General features: G+C 35.0%; 4 protein-coding genes and 2 non-coding genes across 7 annotated transcripts; 3 read left to right on the top strand and 3 right to left on the bottom strand.

Moving 5' to 3' along the window:
* Window positions 1-305: 305 nt before the first annotated feature.
* On the bottom strand, window positions 306-4,123 carry F57B1.6 (the record flags this gene model as incomplete). 2 transcript variants are annotated; one of them, NM_001047663.3, is made up of 6 exons in its annotated part: window positions 306-648; window positions 863-945; window positions 997-1,146; window positions 1,194-1,280; window positions 1,542-1,594; window positions 4,042-4,123. In NM_001047663.3, 6 exons carry the CDS (start codon window positions 4,121-4,123, stop codon window positions 426-428), a joined length of 678 nt encoding a protein of 225 aa, NP_001041128.1. The 2 variants fall into 2 exon arrangements, with proteins under 2 accessions (NP_001041128.1, NP_001041129.1); NM_001047664.3 differs by lacking the exon at window positions 4,042-4,123 and having other exon boundaries at window positions 426-648; window positions 1,542-1,586.
* Window positions 3,943-4,083, top strand: F57B1.12. The gene has a single exon (NR_069864.1). It is a non-coding gene; the product is annotated as an Unclassified non-coding RNA F57B1.12 (non-coding RNA).
* A 747-nt stretch (window positions 4,124-4,870) lies between the features above and the next one.
* F57B1.5 (MARVEL domain-containing protein) lies at window positions 4,871-6,042 on the bottom strand. Its single transcript, NM_073884.3, has 5 exons — window positions 5,925-6,042; window positions 5,826-5,877; window positions 5,683-5,780; window positions 5,204-5,296; window positions 4,871-5,155 (listed from the first exon to the last, which is right to left on the bottom strand). The coding sequence occupies exons 1-5, from the start codon at window positions 6,003-6,005 to the stop codon at window positions 5,006-5,008; spliced, it is 474 nt and encodes a 157-aa protein (NP_506285.1). The 5' UTR covers window positions 6,006-6,042; the 3' UTR covers window positions 4,871-5,005.
* A 5,533-nt stretch (window positions 6,043-11,575) lies between these two features.
* col-160 (Nematode cuticle collagen N-terminal domain-containing protein) lies at window positions 11,576-12,784 on the top strand. The gene is made up of 3 exons (NM_001392637.2): window positions 11,576-11,611; window positions 11,669-11,884; window positions 11,933-12,784. The coding sequence occupies exons 2-3, from the start codon at window positions 11,669-11,671 to the stop codon at window positions 12,668-12,670; spliced, it is 954 nt and encodes a 317-aa protein (NP_001379164.1). The 5' UTR covers window positions 11,576-11,611; the 3' UTR covers window positions 12,671-12,784.
* Window positions 11,591-15,537, top strand: col-159 (Nematode cuticle collagen N-terminal domain-containing protein). The gene is made up of 3 exons (NM_001392636.1): window positions 11,591-11,611; window positions 14,453-14,668; window positions 14,717-15,537. The coding sequence occupies exons 2-3, from the start codon at window positions 14,453-14,455 to the stop codon at window positions 15,440-15,442; spliced, it is 942 nt and encodes a 313-aa protein (NP_001379165.1). The 5' UTR covers window positions 11,591-11,611; the 3' UTR covers window positions 15,443-15,537.
* F57B1.10 lies at window positions 14,222-14,370 on the bottom strand. Its single transcript, NR_069863.1, has one exon. It is a non-coding gene; the product is annotated as an Unclassified non-coding RNA F57B1.10 (non-coding RNA).
* Window positions 15,538-15,650: the final 113 nt, after the last annotated feature.

The following is a 15,650-nucleotide window of genomic DNA, read 5'->3' as shown; positions in this document are numbered from 1 at the left end:
ATGAACTCCACAACATGGGATATTCGAAGGGTTCTGTAAAATTACTGCAGGAAAAGGTTCAAAAGTTCTATGTAATCATTCCAGTAAAAATTCTGAATGTCCGTTATATTTTTAGTTTGTGTTTTTTATTCTGGAAATGTTTTTATTTAGATAGTAAGTTCTAAATTTCATTAAATAAATAAAGTATAATTTTTTGGTTGATGTATACATCTATAGATTTTATAAAAGAACAAATCATTTTAAAAAAAGTTGATCCAATGAGAGCGAATTTTTCTAATTTTGTTTCAATTATACATAGCTGTAACGATAACTTTGAAGTTTTATTGACTGTTTTTGTATAAATATGGAGATCATAAAATAGTAAGCAAACAGTCGAAATAATATTGATTATGCAGCGTTTACAAGTTTGGTTCTAATCCGTATTCTTATGCAAAGTAAGTGGTTCTTTCAATGAGACCCTGTTGTGGTGGCTTCTCTGCCAGTTGCACAAATGTACGGTATTTGCAGCTTATTCCAAGATATAGTGTAGAGACGATGATTCCGTTCAAAAGGCTTTGAATGACTGAAATAACGACGAGTGCTCGAAGACGACTGTAGTACCAAGCAGAAGCCAGTTGGAATTGAGCTGGTGTGGCAAATGCAGCATATCTGTAATTTTAGGACTAATACTAGTGCTTTAAAAAATCACTGTTGTTTTGCAGTTATTCGTTTCTGCGATTGGAAATATACGAAATCGAAAAATTGTAGTTATCTTCTAACAGTACATCTCTCGTTCAATTGAATGCAACTTTTTGGAATGTTTAGATGGTGTAGCTTGCATTCCCATTCCTCCAACTTTTTTCGATTTTTAAACACTACTTACCCTGCAATATCGTTTGCATTTTGAGCACAAATAAAACTGACAAACGAGGAGAGAATGCATGCTCCGCACATGAGAAGCGCATGCTGAAAAATCACAAAAATGTTGCTGATCATATTGGAGAGTTATACACTCACGGCGAGTGACAGTATCATTTGATTGTCCACTGCGAATTTGATAACACGTGGACCAGCTGATAAGAACAAAAGTGATAAAAATGAGAGAATAAGGGAAAATGTAGAGGATGGGAAAAGCCAAAATGCCATTCGAGGATTGATGAGCACTTTCTGAAATGTTACCAATGAAAAATTATCAAGGAATAATGAACTCTTACATGATCGGGAACTGTATAATAAAGTCTTGAGACGACGATAAAATCAAAAACTGAAGAAGTCAGGCATAATCCAGAAATTGAAACTATCTGTAATTGATGTTTATAAACAATTGGTTCGGATTTTCTGTCAATTATTAAAATTCTGGAATACAATCTTGAATCTCCAAGTCTAGTTTCACTGTATAAATTTTTTAAATATTTTTTCACTGCAGAGATAAACTAAAGAAAATACTGTAAATAAGAAAATAAATAAAAGTAAACATCGAGTGGTCTTTAAAAAAAGTTATTATTTACAAAAATAAAACCAATTTTTATAAGAATGAATTAAAAATCCAGAAATATACTTACCACAAGTGCAATGTTACAGCAGAAAATGAACGTTGAAGTTTGCATTGCACCGCCTGAAATTTTCGGGGGTAAATTTACACATCAAAATCAAGAAAAAGATCTGGGGAAAAGCTTCAAGAAGATATGAAAGATTACATATTATAAAATAGTTATAATTATGTTTTTTCAAAAAGGTAGAAAATTTTTTTTTTCTGAAAATCATAACAGCTGAATTGATAAATTGACGGGGAATGTGGTTAAAATGTTTGACAACTGAGCATGTACTTTTTGAAACGTTTCTTAATTATATTGTCAACATTTTTAGTCAAACAAAAGAATTGTATTCATTAAGTTTTATGCTTTTTGTTTGTTTTTATATAGTGGGTCAAATGAAGTTTGTATTGAAAATGATAAGATACAAAAAGAGGCGTGAAGTCCTACAAAAATCGATGTTCTTGTGCACTCATAGCAACTTTGCAGAAAATAAAATTTACGATATGTCTATGTAAATATTCACTTCGTATTCTTATCAACTACGTCTACAGGCTTTTCGAAAAAATAAAAAGTTGAAAAAACAAAGCATTAAAAAGTAATTACCAAAATGAACCAGAAACTAATCTGGTTGTTCATAAATATGGGATGAATTCAAGTTCCCTAATACACTTCAACAAAGCAAAAAACCTAGGGAGGCGTTTTTGTCAATGCTCCAATTTTTCAAAAAATGTCAAAACTCTTCAGTAGTCGAGCTCTCTTTCGTTACCAGGAGACCGGGAATGTAATGAAAAGCCCCGCTCTTTTTGGTGCTGATCTATTATTTTTGGTTTATGACTCTGTTTGGTTAGAGGAGAGAGAAGAGGTGTGTCATGGGAACTGAAACTTTTAGAGCTTTGAGACCACTTTCTGTGATTCTTATCAGCATAGACTTGCGAAGAGGGAGTTATTTCAAAACTGGAGATTATCGGAAAGCTAAGCAATCGTACAGGTGAGGTGATTGGAATTTAAACTGGACTATGGTAGAGTTCCCTTATCTAATATTTCATGCCACCAAAAACAAATGAACGTCGATCACATAGTTTAGTTTCAGATTTATACCGCAATAGTTCATGGTCATTTTGCCTGATGTTTCGATTGACAACTAAGAATTTTCTGAGACAAAAATAAAATTATTGTCCCAGAAAAAAGTTAATATCACAAGGAAAAACACCTGGAATGTTACACAAGTGAGAGCACACTATTCCAAAACTTTTAGATTCTCAACAAAAACTAGATAAGTTTCTGCTAAGTTAGAAAGTGTCCATAAATTTAATTAAAGTCTTGTGAATTTTATTGAAAAACCACAAGAAACATTATTCTTTAAAAAAAAATTTCAAACTAAAATGTAATGGGGGCACATCAGCATCAAAATGTTTTTTGATTGAACAACTGGAACAGCTTTTATATTGTCTGTGAACATAACTGCCTGAAATAATACAGGAACAAAGCAGATGAGATTTTTCAAAAATATTTTCTAGCTTTTCCCGATCAACACCTGGAATAATATGTTTTCTATGGCTATCGAGCTTTAATTTTTTAAATTAATTGCAAGTAAAAAATGCATAAAAGTTGGTATTCAATTCGGCAAAAAATGTTTCAATTAATTTGATAAATAATAATCATCGAAATTTTGAGTACATATAAATGAAATACAGACTCATTTTTTATTTAAAAAAATCATAACAGCATTCCGTGTGAACATAATTCTAAACAAAACATTCAGGGAGCCATGGGAAATGTATGAAAGGAAAATATTTGAAACACCAATCAACATATTCATGCAAATTCTCATTTCCATTATTGTTTTCAAAAACAAAAAAACACAATGGACCAGAGATTGAATGCAAATTTATAATTGAAGTCCCACATATCGGGAAATACATAATACAATGTTTTTTCTAAGTTCCAAAAATTTCATGTGTGTTCTTTTTAAATTTTGAAAATTTTGAAGCGTACCTAATATAGTTTTTTATTTGAGGAAATCAAAAAGAGCAAAAACAACATAGAAAATTCGAGATTTATGCAGGCACAAACATTTTTGTAATACGCTGTATTTGGGAGAGCAAAATGTTTCACGTTAGGTGTCATTTGGATGCTTTGTGATTCCTTTTCTACAGACAAGATTTTTCGAGAAACTGATCGAAGAACTTGAATTATGCGTTCAAAAATCGGAAATTGTTGTTGATGTTCTATGAAAAAATATCACATTGTGAAATTAAAATTTACCACTTTAATTCAAAAACATAGTGGTATTTGGCTGGTTAAGTTTTTCAGATAACTGTAAAAATAATGAAATTTAGTTTGAGTAAACGTTATCACATTTATCTAATTTTGATTGCATAAACCTAATGAAAGTGGGAGAAATGTATCACAGTACAGAAGGAAACGTCAAAATAAAGGACTTGTCATAAGCGCTAGTGCATAGGTAAATAGTTAAATAACGGGCGTGACTTCTGTTACCTAGTAAACAATGTTCTCCAGCACTCACCTGCTCTTTCTTCGGAGATGATGGTACCGCCCGTTGGGTGGCCCCCGACTGACACTAAACACTGAATGCTCTTGACAAACATGGTTCGGTTTGCGTAAATACTCAAAATATCGCATCTGGTAACTTGGAGGATATCGTTTGTTGTATTACTGTGAGAGTCAATTGGGAGATACGGTGGTTAATGTGGCAAAACTAATTTGGTAGTAAAGATTTGTTAGAATAAGAAATACATCTCCAAATCGAAAATTACAGAAATCAATGCATGCTGCCGGTAATTGTCGAAAGTTTGGCGAGATTCACCCAAAGGTTTCAGGTTTAAAACAATTCGAACTCAAACATTCTACAACAAAATAATTAACTACGCTTCTAAATACTGGCAGCATAATAGCCGCTGAACTGTAGGCAGTTTTAGTTAACTTCAAATCTCACTAAAATTATCATTATCTAAAATAGGGGAAGTAGGTGCAATTTCAACGGATTGGCGCGAAGTAGGCGTCTTACACGGAAGCCCTAATCAAAATTTCCGAAGATTAACGTTTCTATCTGTGTTTTTCTTTTCAATTGCGACATTCTGAAGTTTCTACACTCTAGCAATGAAAACACTATGGAAAATACAAAAATTAGATAACCAGCCTTAGTTACTTAAGTTTTGAAAACATTTCTAATTGACAGCAATTTTATAGCTAGTAAACATAGAATGATAGAATAAACATGTAGTCTTCGATATGTGTTTGAACCCACCTCTTTGACATTTCTATTGTTCCCTATTTTTTTTTGTTGGAAATTTAAACAATTTCAAACAATATAATACAAAAGCATGAAAAAAATCAATGAATTCATAATTTATTGCACGAAAATATTGATTCACACATAGGTATACCCATACTACACGAACTATTTACACATTAGAATTAAATTGGCAAGATGGTCGTTATGCATTCAGAGAGCGATATAGGTTTTATATTCAAAAATGTTGCTCCAGGTATTCGATTTCCGTTTCCTCGCCGCCTTGTCCCCATTCGGATATGAACAAGTTACTCACATTGTTGTAAGTCTCACGCCATGCCCAAAATGCAGAAAATATCCAGATAATGAGTGTGAGGATGTGGGTGAGCTGAAATATACGAAGATTAAAAATCCGTTTAATAATGAAGTACCTTACGGATTGTATAGACGCTGGATCAAGAGTTGTGATAAAACTTGTGGAAATTGAAGCTAGAGAGAGTAGGATACCAATTATGTTAAACACAGATTCCTGAAATTTATATTTAATTTTAAAACAAGCCATTTTGTGAGCGAAATTTTTCGAAGCCCATTACACTCCCAGTTCTAAATTAATTGCACTTGTATCTTTTGAACAAGCTCATTTTTTGGTTTTCATAATATCAATTTCGACAAAATTAGACAAATTTACAAAAAAATTATGTGAAAAGCCAAGTTTGTTTTAAGTTTGATAATTAATTTTCGAATTTTTGAGGAAAAATATTTTGTTGGGCTTTTTTATTATCCTAAATTATTTGAAAAATGCTGTAAAAACAACTTGTTGAAATTTCGCCAAATCGAGAAAAATCTGAAAAACCTTACTAAAGCATGTTATTTCCTAAAATGTTCAGACCATCTTTTCCAAAAAAAAAAACTCACCACTTTAATCCAATAAAACTTTTGAACAATAAACCATAGGGATATTGACGCTATTCCAATTGCAAGAATATCATAAATTGCCAGGAGAAAATTGCTACCTACAATTCCATTTATTTTTCAAAGAATAAATTTCAATCAATTACCGGAAATTCGTTGTTTTGTGTCCCATCCGTAAAGAGATAATATCAACAGTATCTGAAATTTTTTAATGATTTAATGATATAGCAAAAAATAAGACTCACAATGATAGTAATTTTGGAAATTGAAAGCACATTGAATGGGTAAACTACAAAATATTTATAAAATTTGTTTTCTCCTGGCATCACATCCCAAAATATCTGATTTCCTTTTTTTCTGAAAAAAATATAAACTTCTGAATGTTCGAGTGATCCTAAAGTAAAAAATGAAGGCAATTGCAAAAAGGAAGAATTGATACATATCTTAATGTATGTGTCAGACGGAAAGAAGGAAGGAATTGGTCAAATTATGCATCTCAACTTGTATAATTGATTCTTTTTTATTTTTATTTTTCTCAGTTTTCTTGAGTTTTTTCTGTATTTTCTTTCAGATTAATAGAAAAAAAAACATAACAGAAAATGGAGGAAAAACTGAGAATTTTTGATTATTTTCATTCCCTGGCATCAATGACTGCGTGGATATCCTTTCTTAGAATTTTGCAATTTTTAATATTTGTACGCTTATTAGAGTTATTCAAAACAAAGCACAGAGTGTACGCTTTTGTGTGATTAATTCAAGACTGGATTTTTTTTTCAATTTTGAAAATTACAAAGAGGCATTATTGATGGCAATACGATACTTACTTTCAGTAAAAAATCCAAAACTTTGAAAAATCGCTAAGAAAAAACTTTTCTGTACGATGTACTGACGTACTAATGTACTAAAAATTGCTCTACGGATCGTGTTATAACATAATTTGTCAGATATGGAATAAAACTAATTACGGATTAAATGAAAGTGAGTTGTTTTCAAAAAAGACATCTCAGATTTTCGAAATTCAAAACTAGGGAAGGAACATACGAGTTATTTTCTGAAAAATCCTACACAATTTTTCACATAATCGAACATTTAGGACCTCCCTTCACGCCTTTCTAATAGCAACTCGAGAAAATTGGCGGAAACGAATGGAAAAGTGAATGGACCCTTTGCCATCTTTCTTTCTATTTTCTTCTCAAAAGAAGTTCCCTTCCATCTAAAGCTCTTCGCCCAAAAAAGTTGTATTTCCTCTGGTTCTCACAGGCGAGAAAGAAAAAATAAGAAAAAAAGTGCTCAACAATTTATCATTTGTGGCAAAAAGATGCGACGCTGCTTCCCGACCTCGTCTTCACCCTTTACAAACCAACTACTTTTTTATTGCACAAAAAAGGAATGGCAGGAAAAGCACAAAAAAAAAGAAAAGAAGAGGAACATAAAAAAGAAAAAAAAACTTCCACATCTGTTGTCTCTTTTTTCTTCTATTTCGTATTCTATTGTACTCGATTTTTGAAATGTCTAGATGACGGTGCGTAGGCGACACCTTTTTTTAAACTATTTTCAATTCACTCAACTGAGCTGTCAAGTTTGTAATTTAAAAAGTTTTTAATGGAATATTTTTGGGATGGATTCTGCTGGAAAACCTCTCGAAATCGGTGAAATTCCGCCTCCCATGAAAAAGGTAATTTATTCCATAGATAAAAATAAAGTTTTTTCTAATTACGAGTTGTTTTTCTATAGTAAACACATTTGAAAAAAAAACAGTGCAAAGTGCAAAAGTAGAACGTTTTTAAAAGTTTTTTTTTAAATTAAAATGAATAGATCCACACTTTTGTGTCAATTCAATAGGTGAATTGTATAATACTATTGGCAAGAGATATTTGGTAATGAGGAGATCTTATCTATTCTTCAACTACTACTCGATATATGTTTGTGATGGTTTGTATCTATTAATGTGTGTTTTTTTTATACCTCACGATATCTTACTATCGTAATAAATTAAATTAAATTAAAATATATGTACTAGAAATATAATAATTTTACCAAAATAGTTTATAACACGCATTGTTTACCATTTTGGCAAAGATGTGGTGCAGTAGCTTTAAAAAAATATTTTTTCTGCGTGATATTAAAAACCTAACAATATTTTTTTACAAAACCAGAAGCTTTTTCTATGCAGAAATGAAACATATTTTACTTTAAAAGTAACATCTGTTGTAATTCTTGGCAAAACTCCAAACAAAACCATAAATATTTTTTCTGATTACTAAATTCTAGAATTTTGAAAAACCAACTAAAATTGACGTTTACCACCAGTCCACCAAGATTTACGCTAAAATATTTCTAAAACAACTTGGAAAGCCAAGGCGAGAAATTCCAGAAGCATAGGTTGACAATTGACTTGGTGAAGCGGAAGAAAAGAACGCCAAGTGGGTTGGTATGTGACTTTTATAGAAGAAAGAAAGTTTTAAAACGGGGAGCAGGGTTGACAAAAAAAAAAGAAATCACATTTTGTGGCCTACTGATGGTCGGGAAAATTGAAGATTTTAGAGGGTTTTTTGAAATTCTATTTTTGAGTGATCAAGACGATGATGATGGCAAAGCAGTGCGTTGAAGGGAAATTGAGTAGGCGAGAAAATACGATGTTAGGTTATAGAGAGAGATTGAGTCTAACCCTACAATTTGACAACGACTAAAGTGGACAGAATAAGCAACAGAAAGAGAGCACTCCTCACATTTGTATTACAAAATTTCAACTTAGAATTTGCAGAAATCTGACATTTCAATGCTGTACTTAACTGAAAATGGGAATCATGTTTTTGACATTGAAAGGTTTTTTCAATAGATTTTTCTGAAATTTTCCTTAATATGACAGAGTATACATTTTCGAATCATTTTCAAAAAAACAACTTAGGTTGTTATCGGAAGATGTTAGTGGCCATATATTTTTCAACCGGCGAAACAATTGTAATTTTTTGGCAATAATTTTGTCAGAGGTCAGTTTACAAAACTTTTCTTCTGATTTCAATTCAGCTCGGCAATTTTTAACTGGAAATTCGTTTAGTTTTCCTATTTTGCGTGCCAGATGAAAAAATCCTCAAGAAATAATTCAATTTGATACAATGAAAAAAATGTATGGCAGCTACCTAAAAAACATAAATAATTCATTCGAATTTTCGGAATAAGTAACGATCGGGAAAATTAATTTTATTCGTATAGTATTTTTTGTAAAATTCTTATAAAGAAAAAAAGAAATTCTACTTTTCAGACTATAAATCAAGACTTTGAAGTAAACTTGTACATAATAAAATAATCTGGCAAGTTGTCAGAACTGGAATAAAAAGAAAAAAGAGTGAAGAGTACGTACCTCAATTACTTTTGCTCAGCATTCATCAGATGTGTGGTTGGAAGGAAAGAAACAAGAAAAAAGAAGAAAACGAGATGAGATTCACACACACGTGAGCACAATTTTCAAGTACCCTGTCGGACAAAAACGGGAACCACAAAGAACTTCCGATTATTTTTCTTTAAAAACTTGTGCAAATGAGATTGTGATGCTTAAAACGACAAGCTTCAGGCGAGTCACATAGAAGAAATAACATTAAAAAAGTTCCAGAGTGAAAACAGAAAAAAGGCGTCGTTTTTTGCTATTGGTGGTGGTGGTGGAGGATAGCAGCAGAAGACGAACACTATGTGGTGAAAAAAAAACAAAAAAAAACAGGCGATAGAAGAGAATAATATGAGAAGTTTGTAGGAATACAACATGGAAATTGGGTGCGAGAGGGAGAGAGAGAGAACGAGAAAATGAAAGAGTGGAAAAAGTTGTTGAGGGAAAATTGTACACGATTTTTTTTATATCCCGTTGAAACTTTTAGGGATTTTTGTATCATAAGTTTTAATTAAAATAAAGCAATATGGTTTAGAGAGTACATATAGAATTCTACATTTCCAACTTTTACACGAGTTTTTCAAGTAATTTTTATAAAATGTTCAAAGTACTAATCAATTAGCCCAAAACTAAATTGTCAGCTGTTAAAAAATTTCAACAATTCAACGATTCATAGAAGACATTTCTTTGGAAATTCATGACAACTAGGGAATGTGTGAATGCTTCATCGGAACTCGGTTTATTATTTGCGTAGCACGACAGAAATAATGGTTTTGCGAACAATGAATTTGCTTTTTAAAAAGAGAGAAAAAGAAAAGCAGCAGTGCTTCATTCACACCGATTATGAGACAAAATTCGATTGATCGATGAACAAAAAAGGAATGATAAAAAAGAAACAGTGAAGAGCAGACAATAAAAAGCACAAAAAACCGAATTGCTGGAGAGAATTGAAAACTTTGACACTGAAGTTGTTGCTTTTCGACCTTTGGGACCTCTTCGATGTTGACAGACTTCAATAAATTTTTGCGTAGAGTTGTCTTTTTTTAGGAGGCTGAATATTTTACGAGGTTTTGTTTTGTTTTTAAGTCATAGAATATTCTTTATTGAATTTCAAATGTGAAACTAAAAGGTAGGTAGAAATTCTATATACATAATTCTCATATTTTTTGTGAGAAAAATTACTAACATTTACAGACATAAATTTTGGTGCACCTCTTCTTATAACTTTAGGGGCAGTATATATATTTTTGAAAATATCAAAAAAGTATCTAAAACGAAAAATGTGGGAAATATTTTGGTTAGTTATCAAAAGAATTTATTTACTTTTTTCAAATTGTTATAATCTTACAGTTTTTTTTTGTAGAAAAACAATTTAAAATTTACGAAGTTTTGTTTTAAAAATTCTTACTGTCGAAACTTATTGCAAAATTTTTTTATTTGAATAAAAAAGCATTCAGATATTATTCAACAAAAAATTGTTTTGGGATATGTGTTAGAGCAAAAATCCAAAATATACTTTGTGTGTATGTTCACAGTGGGTTTTTTTAAAGCGAATTATTGTTTCTAAAAAATAAATAAAAACGCACAAAGAATGAACAATTCTTTGCAGTCAACTAAAAACATAGAAAAAAGAATTACTGTTGATCAAATTAAACAATCGAATGAGAACCATTTTGGTTCGTATTGTTATTAATTATAAATGTTAAATGAAAAAGTTTGGCTAACAACCTTATTCAACTTTTCATTTTATGCCAACTATCTGAAGTTTAACCCATTTTCTGATCCTTGTCTCGATAGATGTCACTTTATTGGTCTACTGCATTTCTGAAAATTTAATCCGAGTTGTTGTCTTTTTCACAGACCGCCATTTACATTTTCAGATTTTTTTCAGGAAAAAAAATAACTGTAATCGAAAAAACTGATCCCCGATTAATGATGTCTCTTCATACATTCCGTTGTCTTATCTGCCATTCAATTTGGATTTGCAAAAATTCTCGAATACGTCAGATAAGATGAACATTTGAACAGATTTTTGTTTACTGACGAAAATATCCCGATAACCGTCTGCAAGGTTTTCAGTAAATAGTTCCGTTTTACATCAGATTACTTTTTACAACTTGCTATCATTCATCGATATAACACGAGAAAATCGAAAAACACTTCCTCTTTCTGCCTTGTTCCCCTGCTTTCTTTTCATCTTTTTCCAATTTTCACCCGTCGCTTCTCATCTATCCCTTCTTACTTTTTTATCACTTTTCCAAACGGTTTTTTGCTGTCTCTACCTATCTACTATCATAAATATCATTTACTTCTCTCTTTTTTTGTATTTCGAGGTCAATTTGACAGAGAAACCCCTAATGGCAGAACACACAGGAGTAATAGACAAAGCAGTAGAGGGAGGAGAGAAGCCAAACGGTTCCTGGTTTGAGTTTTTGGCATCTGCGTTACCGTACTACGTGCTATCAGAGTATTACACCTTGGCAAGTATAAAAGGGATGACTCGACAATGGTCAAATCACTTGACTACTCGGTCCTGTCCATTTAGTCATTGTAAGTTTTACTTCAAACCTTTTTTCTTTGAATCTTCTGAAATTTCTCCTTTTTTAGATGTCGTCTGAGGATCCAAAACAAATAGCTTATGAGACTGAGTCTCTCCGCAAGGTTGCATTCTTCGGAATTGCAGTCTCAACCATTGCTACGTTGACCGCTATTGTTGCCGTTCCAATGCTCTACAACTACATGCAACACGTTCAATCTTCCCTTCAATCCGAGGTCGAATTCTGTGCCCACAGATCAAACGGACTCTGGGATGAGTACCAAAGAGTGAGCTAATATTACTATGAAATTGAATCCAAACTTTCCTATTTTCAGTTCGAGGGAGTCAGCGGAGTTGCTGGACGCATCAAGCGTGAATCTTACCACCGCAGAGCCTCTGGACCACACAGAGCTTCCAAGGTCCGCAGACAATCTTACGGAGCTGACGCCGCTGTCGGAGGATTTGGAGGATCCGCCGGAGGATCATGCTGCTCATGCGGAACCGGAGCTGCTGGACCAGCTGGATCCCCAGGACAAGACGGAGCTCCAGGAAACGACGGAGCCCCAGGAGCCCCAGGAAACCCAGGACAAGATGCCTCTGAGGACCAAACCGCTGGACCAGACAGCTTCTGCTTCGACTGCCCAGCTGGACCACCAGGACCATCAGGAGCCCCAGGACAAAAGGGACCTTCAGGAGCCCCAGGAGCCCCAGGACAATCCGGAGGAGCTTCCCTTCCAGGACCACCAGGACCAGCCGGACCACCAGGACCATCTGGACAACCAGGATCCAACGGAAACGCCGGAGCCCCAGGAGCCCCAGGACAAGTCGTCGATGTTCCAGGAACCCCAGGACCAGCTGGACCACCAGGACCACCAGGACCAGCCGGAGCCCCAGGACAGCCAGGACAATCTGGATCCGCTCAACCAGGAGGCCCAGGACCACAAGGAGATGCCGGAGCTCCAGGAGCCCCAGGACAACCAGGACAAGCTGGAGCCCCAGGACAAGACGGAGACAGCGGATCCGAGGGAGCTTGCGATCACTGCCCACCACCACGTACCGCCCCAGGATATTAAATGTATCCGAATTGATTATGACATCATTTCTCTCACTTCCATTATCTTGCTTTATTTCTTCACAAATCCAATTGTGAACACTAGCACCCTGTAGAAATAAAAACTGCATCATCCAATTTTTGTCTTATGTTAACAAAAAACCAACGGCTGAAAAAAGTTACAATAAGGTGTTTCCGTACACACTCGAGAGTCTGTTGTTCTTCGCATTAAGGAGAAACTTTCATTCAAGGTCATCAAGATCCAAGTGGTCTACTTACAGTGTTGCCCTTTTATTGTTTTCGGTAATTGGACAACGGAAACCCCTTCTAAGCAGTAAACAGGAAGTTTAATATTGTTTGACAAGTGATTCGAAGGTTTCGAGAACATAACAAAAAGTTTTTCAAAGGTAAAACATGTAATCGTTTTAACGAGACCGTATTAGCTTTGATTCTTGAGATTCTCGTACATTTGCCTCTATACAATTTACAGGGTTACTGGGAAAAGACTCTAAAATCTTTTGCGTATGTGAAATTTGCCAAGATATCTGATCTGGTGAATCTTCTACACGAACTTCAAATTGTCACCGGATATTTCTAAAGTTTGTGTTTTCATTATATCCGCCATCTCTAGAAAAGAGATAACGAAGGCAAATCTCATATCTTATCAAAATTGCAATTTTCTTCATTTTCTGATATAAACAAGTCTCAACTTTCATTACTTCAATGCAAACTTATCTTAAACGGGAATTTAGACACATCGGCAGCAACATAATTCTAAACGATTCGGTAAAAGAAATGTCCAGTTTTTTCACAAGGATCTTTGTCAGTTGTTGAAGTGGTGACTCTGGATTCTACCGAGAGTAGAGACAAAACAGATTTATTGAACTAAAGTAATATCCTCAAAAAGTTTTGGAATGCTACATTAATTTTAACAGTTTGATTCGCTTTTTTTTTTCTGCAGAAATTTTTTTTTCGTTAAATTTTTCTGCAGCAATAAAAGGAGCAGATCTAATTCTCTGAAAATTGCAGAGAAAATGTATGAGTGGAAATGTTTCTTTTTCTAATGTTTCTCAAATCGAGTAACTATTTCAACAAACCATACTAACCATCGATGCAAACTTGTTTTTTACTCGTATATATTTTCCAGTAATACCCTTTTGATTTGGTATAAACGTTTTAGAATCACATTATTCATAGGTAGAGTTTTTTTTTTCAATGTGTGTTTAAACTATTAATGAAAATGGCACATAATCATTATCAGTTTTTCATATGTAAACTGGATCCTTATAAAAGTTTTGCAGCGTTTTCATGTGGATGAGGGTCGACTCTTCCTGAAGTAGACATTTTAGCATTTCCATTATTTTGAAAATTAAAATTTGTTAGAGCTCCAAAGCAAACATTCTGAACTACTATGTACATTTCCGGCAGATGTTTTCTATTTTTTCCGTTTTTACACTCAATGACGTTTAGTTTACTTTATTTTTTAGTTTTCAAGTATCAATTTATAATCAACACATAAAATGGCATTGACGTCTGGTTAAAAAAACGACCCCGCAATGAACAATCTTCGGCACGAGCTAGTAATAAACCAGGAAATGAAACGATAATGAAGAAAATAGCTAAAGACGAACGACCTTCTAGATTTTCACATCCGTCCCACTCTACACAAGCAAAGGTATTACACCACAATGGGTATAAATACGGACAGCGTACGCTTTAAGACACTTGACTTCCCGGTCCAGTCTATTCAGAAATTGTAAGTTTTAAGCGATTTCTTTAAACACACAAGATCTTAAATTTTAAGATGTCGTCTGAGGATCCAAAACAAATCGCTTATGAGACTGAGTCTCTCCGCAAGGTTGCATTCTTCGGAATCGCAGTCTCGACCATTGCCACTTTGACCGCTATTGTTGCCGTTCCAATGCTTTACAACTACATGCAACACGTTCAATCTTCCCTTCAATCCGAGGTCGAATTCTGTGCCCACAGATCAAACGGACTCTGGGATGAGTACCAAAGAGTGAGTTGATATTACTATGAAATTGAATCCTAACTTTTCTAATTTCAGTTCGAGGGAGTTAGCGGAGTTGCTGGACGCATCAAGCGCGAGTCTTACCACCGCAAAGCCAGAGCCTCCAAGGTCCGCAGACAATCTTACGGAGCTGACGCCGCAGTCGGAGGATTCGGAGGATCCGCCGGAGGATCATGCTGCTCATGCGGAACCGGAGCTGCTGGACCAGCTGGATCCCCAGGACAAGATGGAGCCCCAGGAAACGACGGAGCCCCAGGAGCTCCAGGAAACCCAGGACAAGATGCCTCTGAGGACCAAACCGCTGGACCAGACAGCTTCTGCTTCGACTGCCCAGCTGGACCACCAGGGCCATCAGGAGCCCCAGGACAAAAGGGACCTTCAGGAGCCCCAGGAGTCCCAGGACAAACCGGAGGAGCTTCCCTTCCAGGACCACCAGGACCAGCCGGACCACCAGGACCATCTGGACAACCAGGATCCAACGGAAACGCCGGAGCCCCAGGAGCCCCAGGACAAGTCGTCGATGTTCCAGGCACCCCAGGACCAGCTGGACCACCAGGACCACCAGGACCAGCCGGAGCCCCAGGACAGCCAGGACAATCTGGATCCGGTCAACCAGGAGGTCCAGGACCACAAGGAGATGCCGGAGCTCCAGGAGCCCCAGGACAACCAGGACAAGCTGGAGCCCCAGGACAAGACGGAGACAGCGGATCCGAGGGAGCTTGCGATCACTGCCCACCACCACGTACCGCCCCAGGATATTAAATGTTTTTTTTTTGTTTTTTTTATTTCCAACATCTTGCTTTATCCATTTTTGCAAAGTCATCCTGATAGATTAGAATGAACATGACAATCTGCAATTTGAACATAAAAACAATACAATCGTAACACAAAGTCAACGAAAGTGTAATGAACGTCATTGGATCAAGCGTTCCAAAAAAAATTATGATGCAGATTACACTAAACACGAAAC

This window comes from Caenorhabditis elegans, chromosome V, assembly GCF_000002985.6.
Source record: "Caenorhabditis elegans chromosome V".
NCBI lineage: Eukaryota > Metazoa > Nematoda > Chromadorea > Rhabditida > Rhabditidae > Caenorhabditis > Caenorhabditis elegans.
The sequence above is the reverse complement of the archived record's forward strand: the minus strand, read 5'-3'. Positions and strand labels throughout refer to the sequence as shown.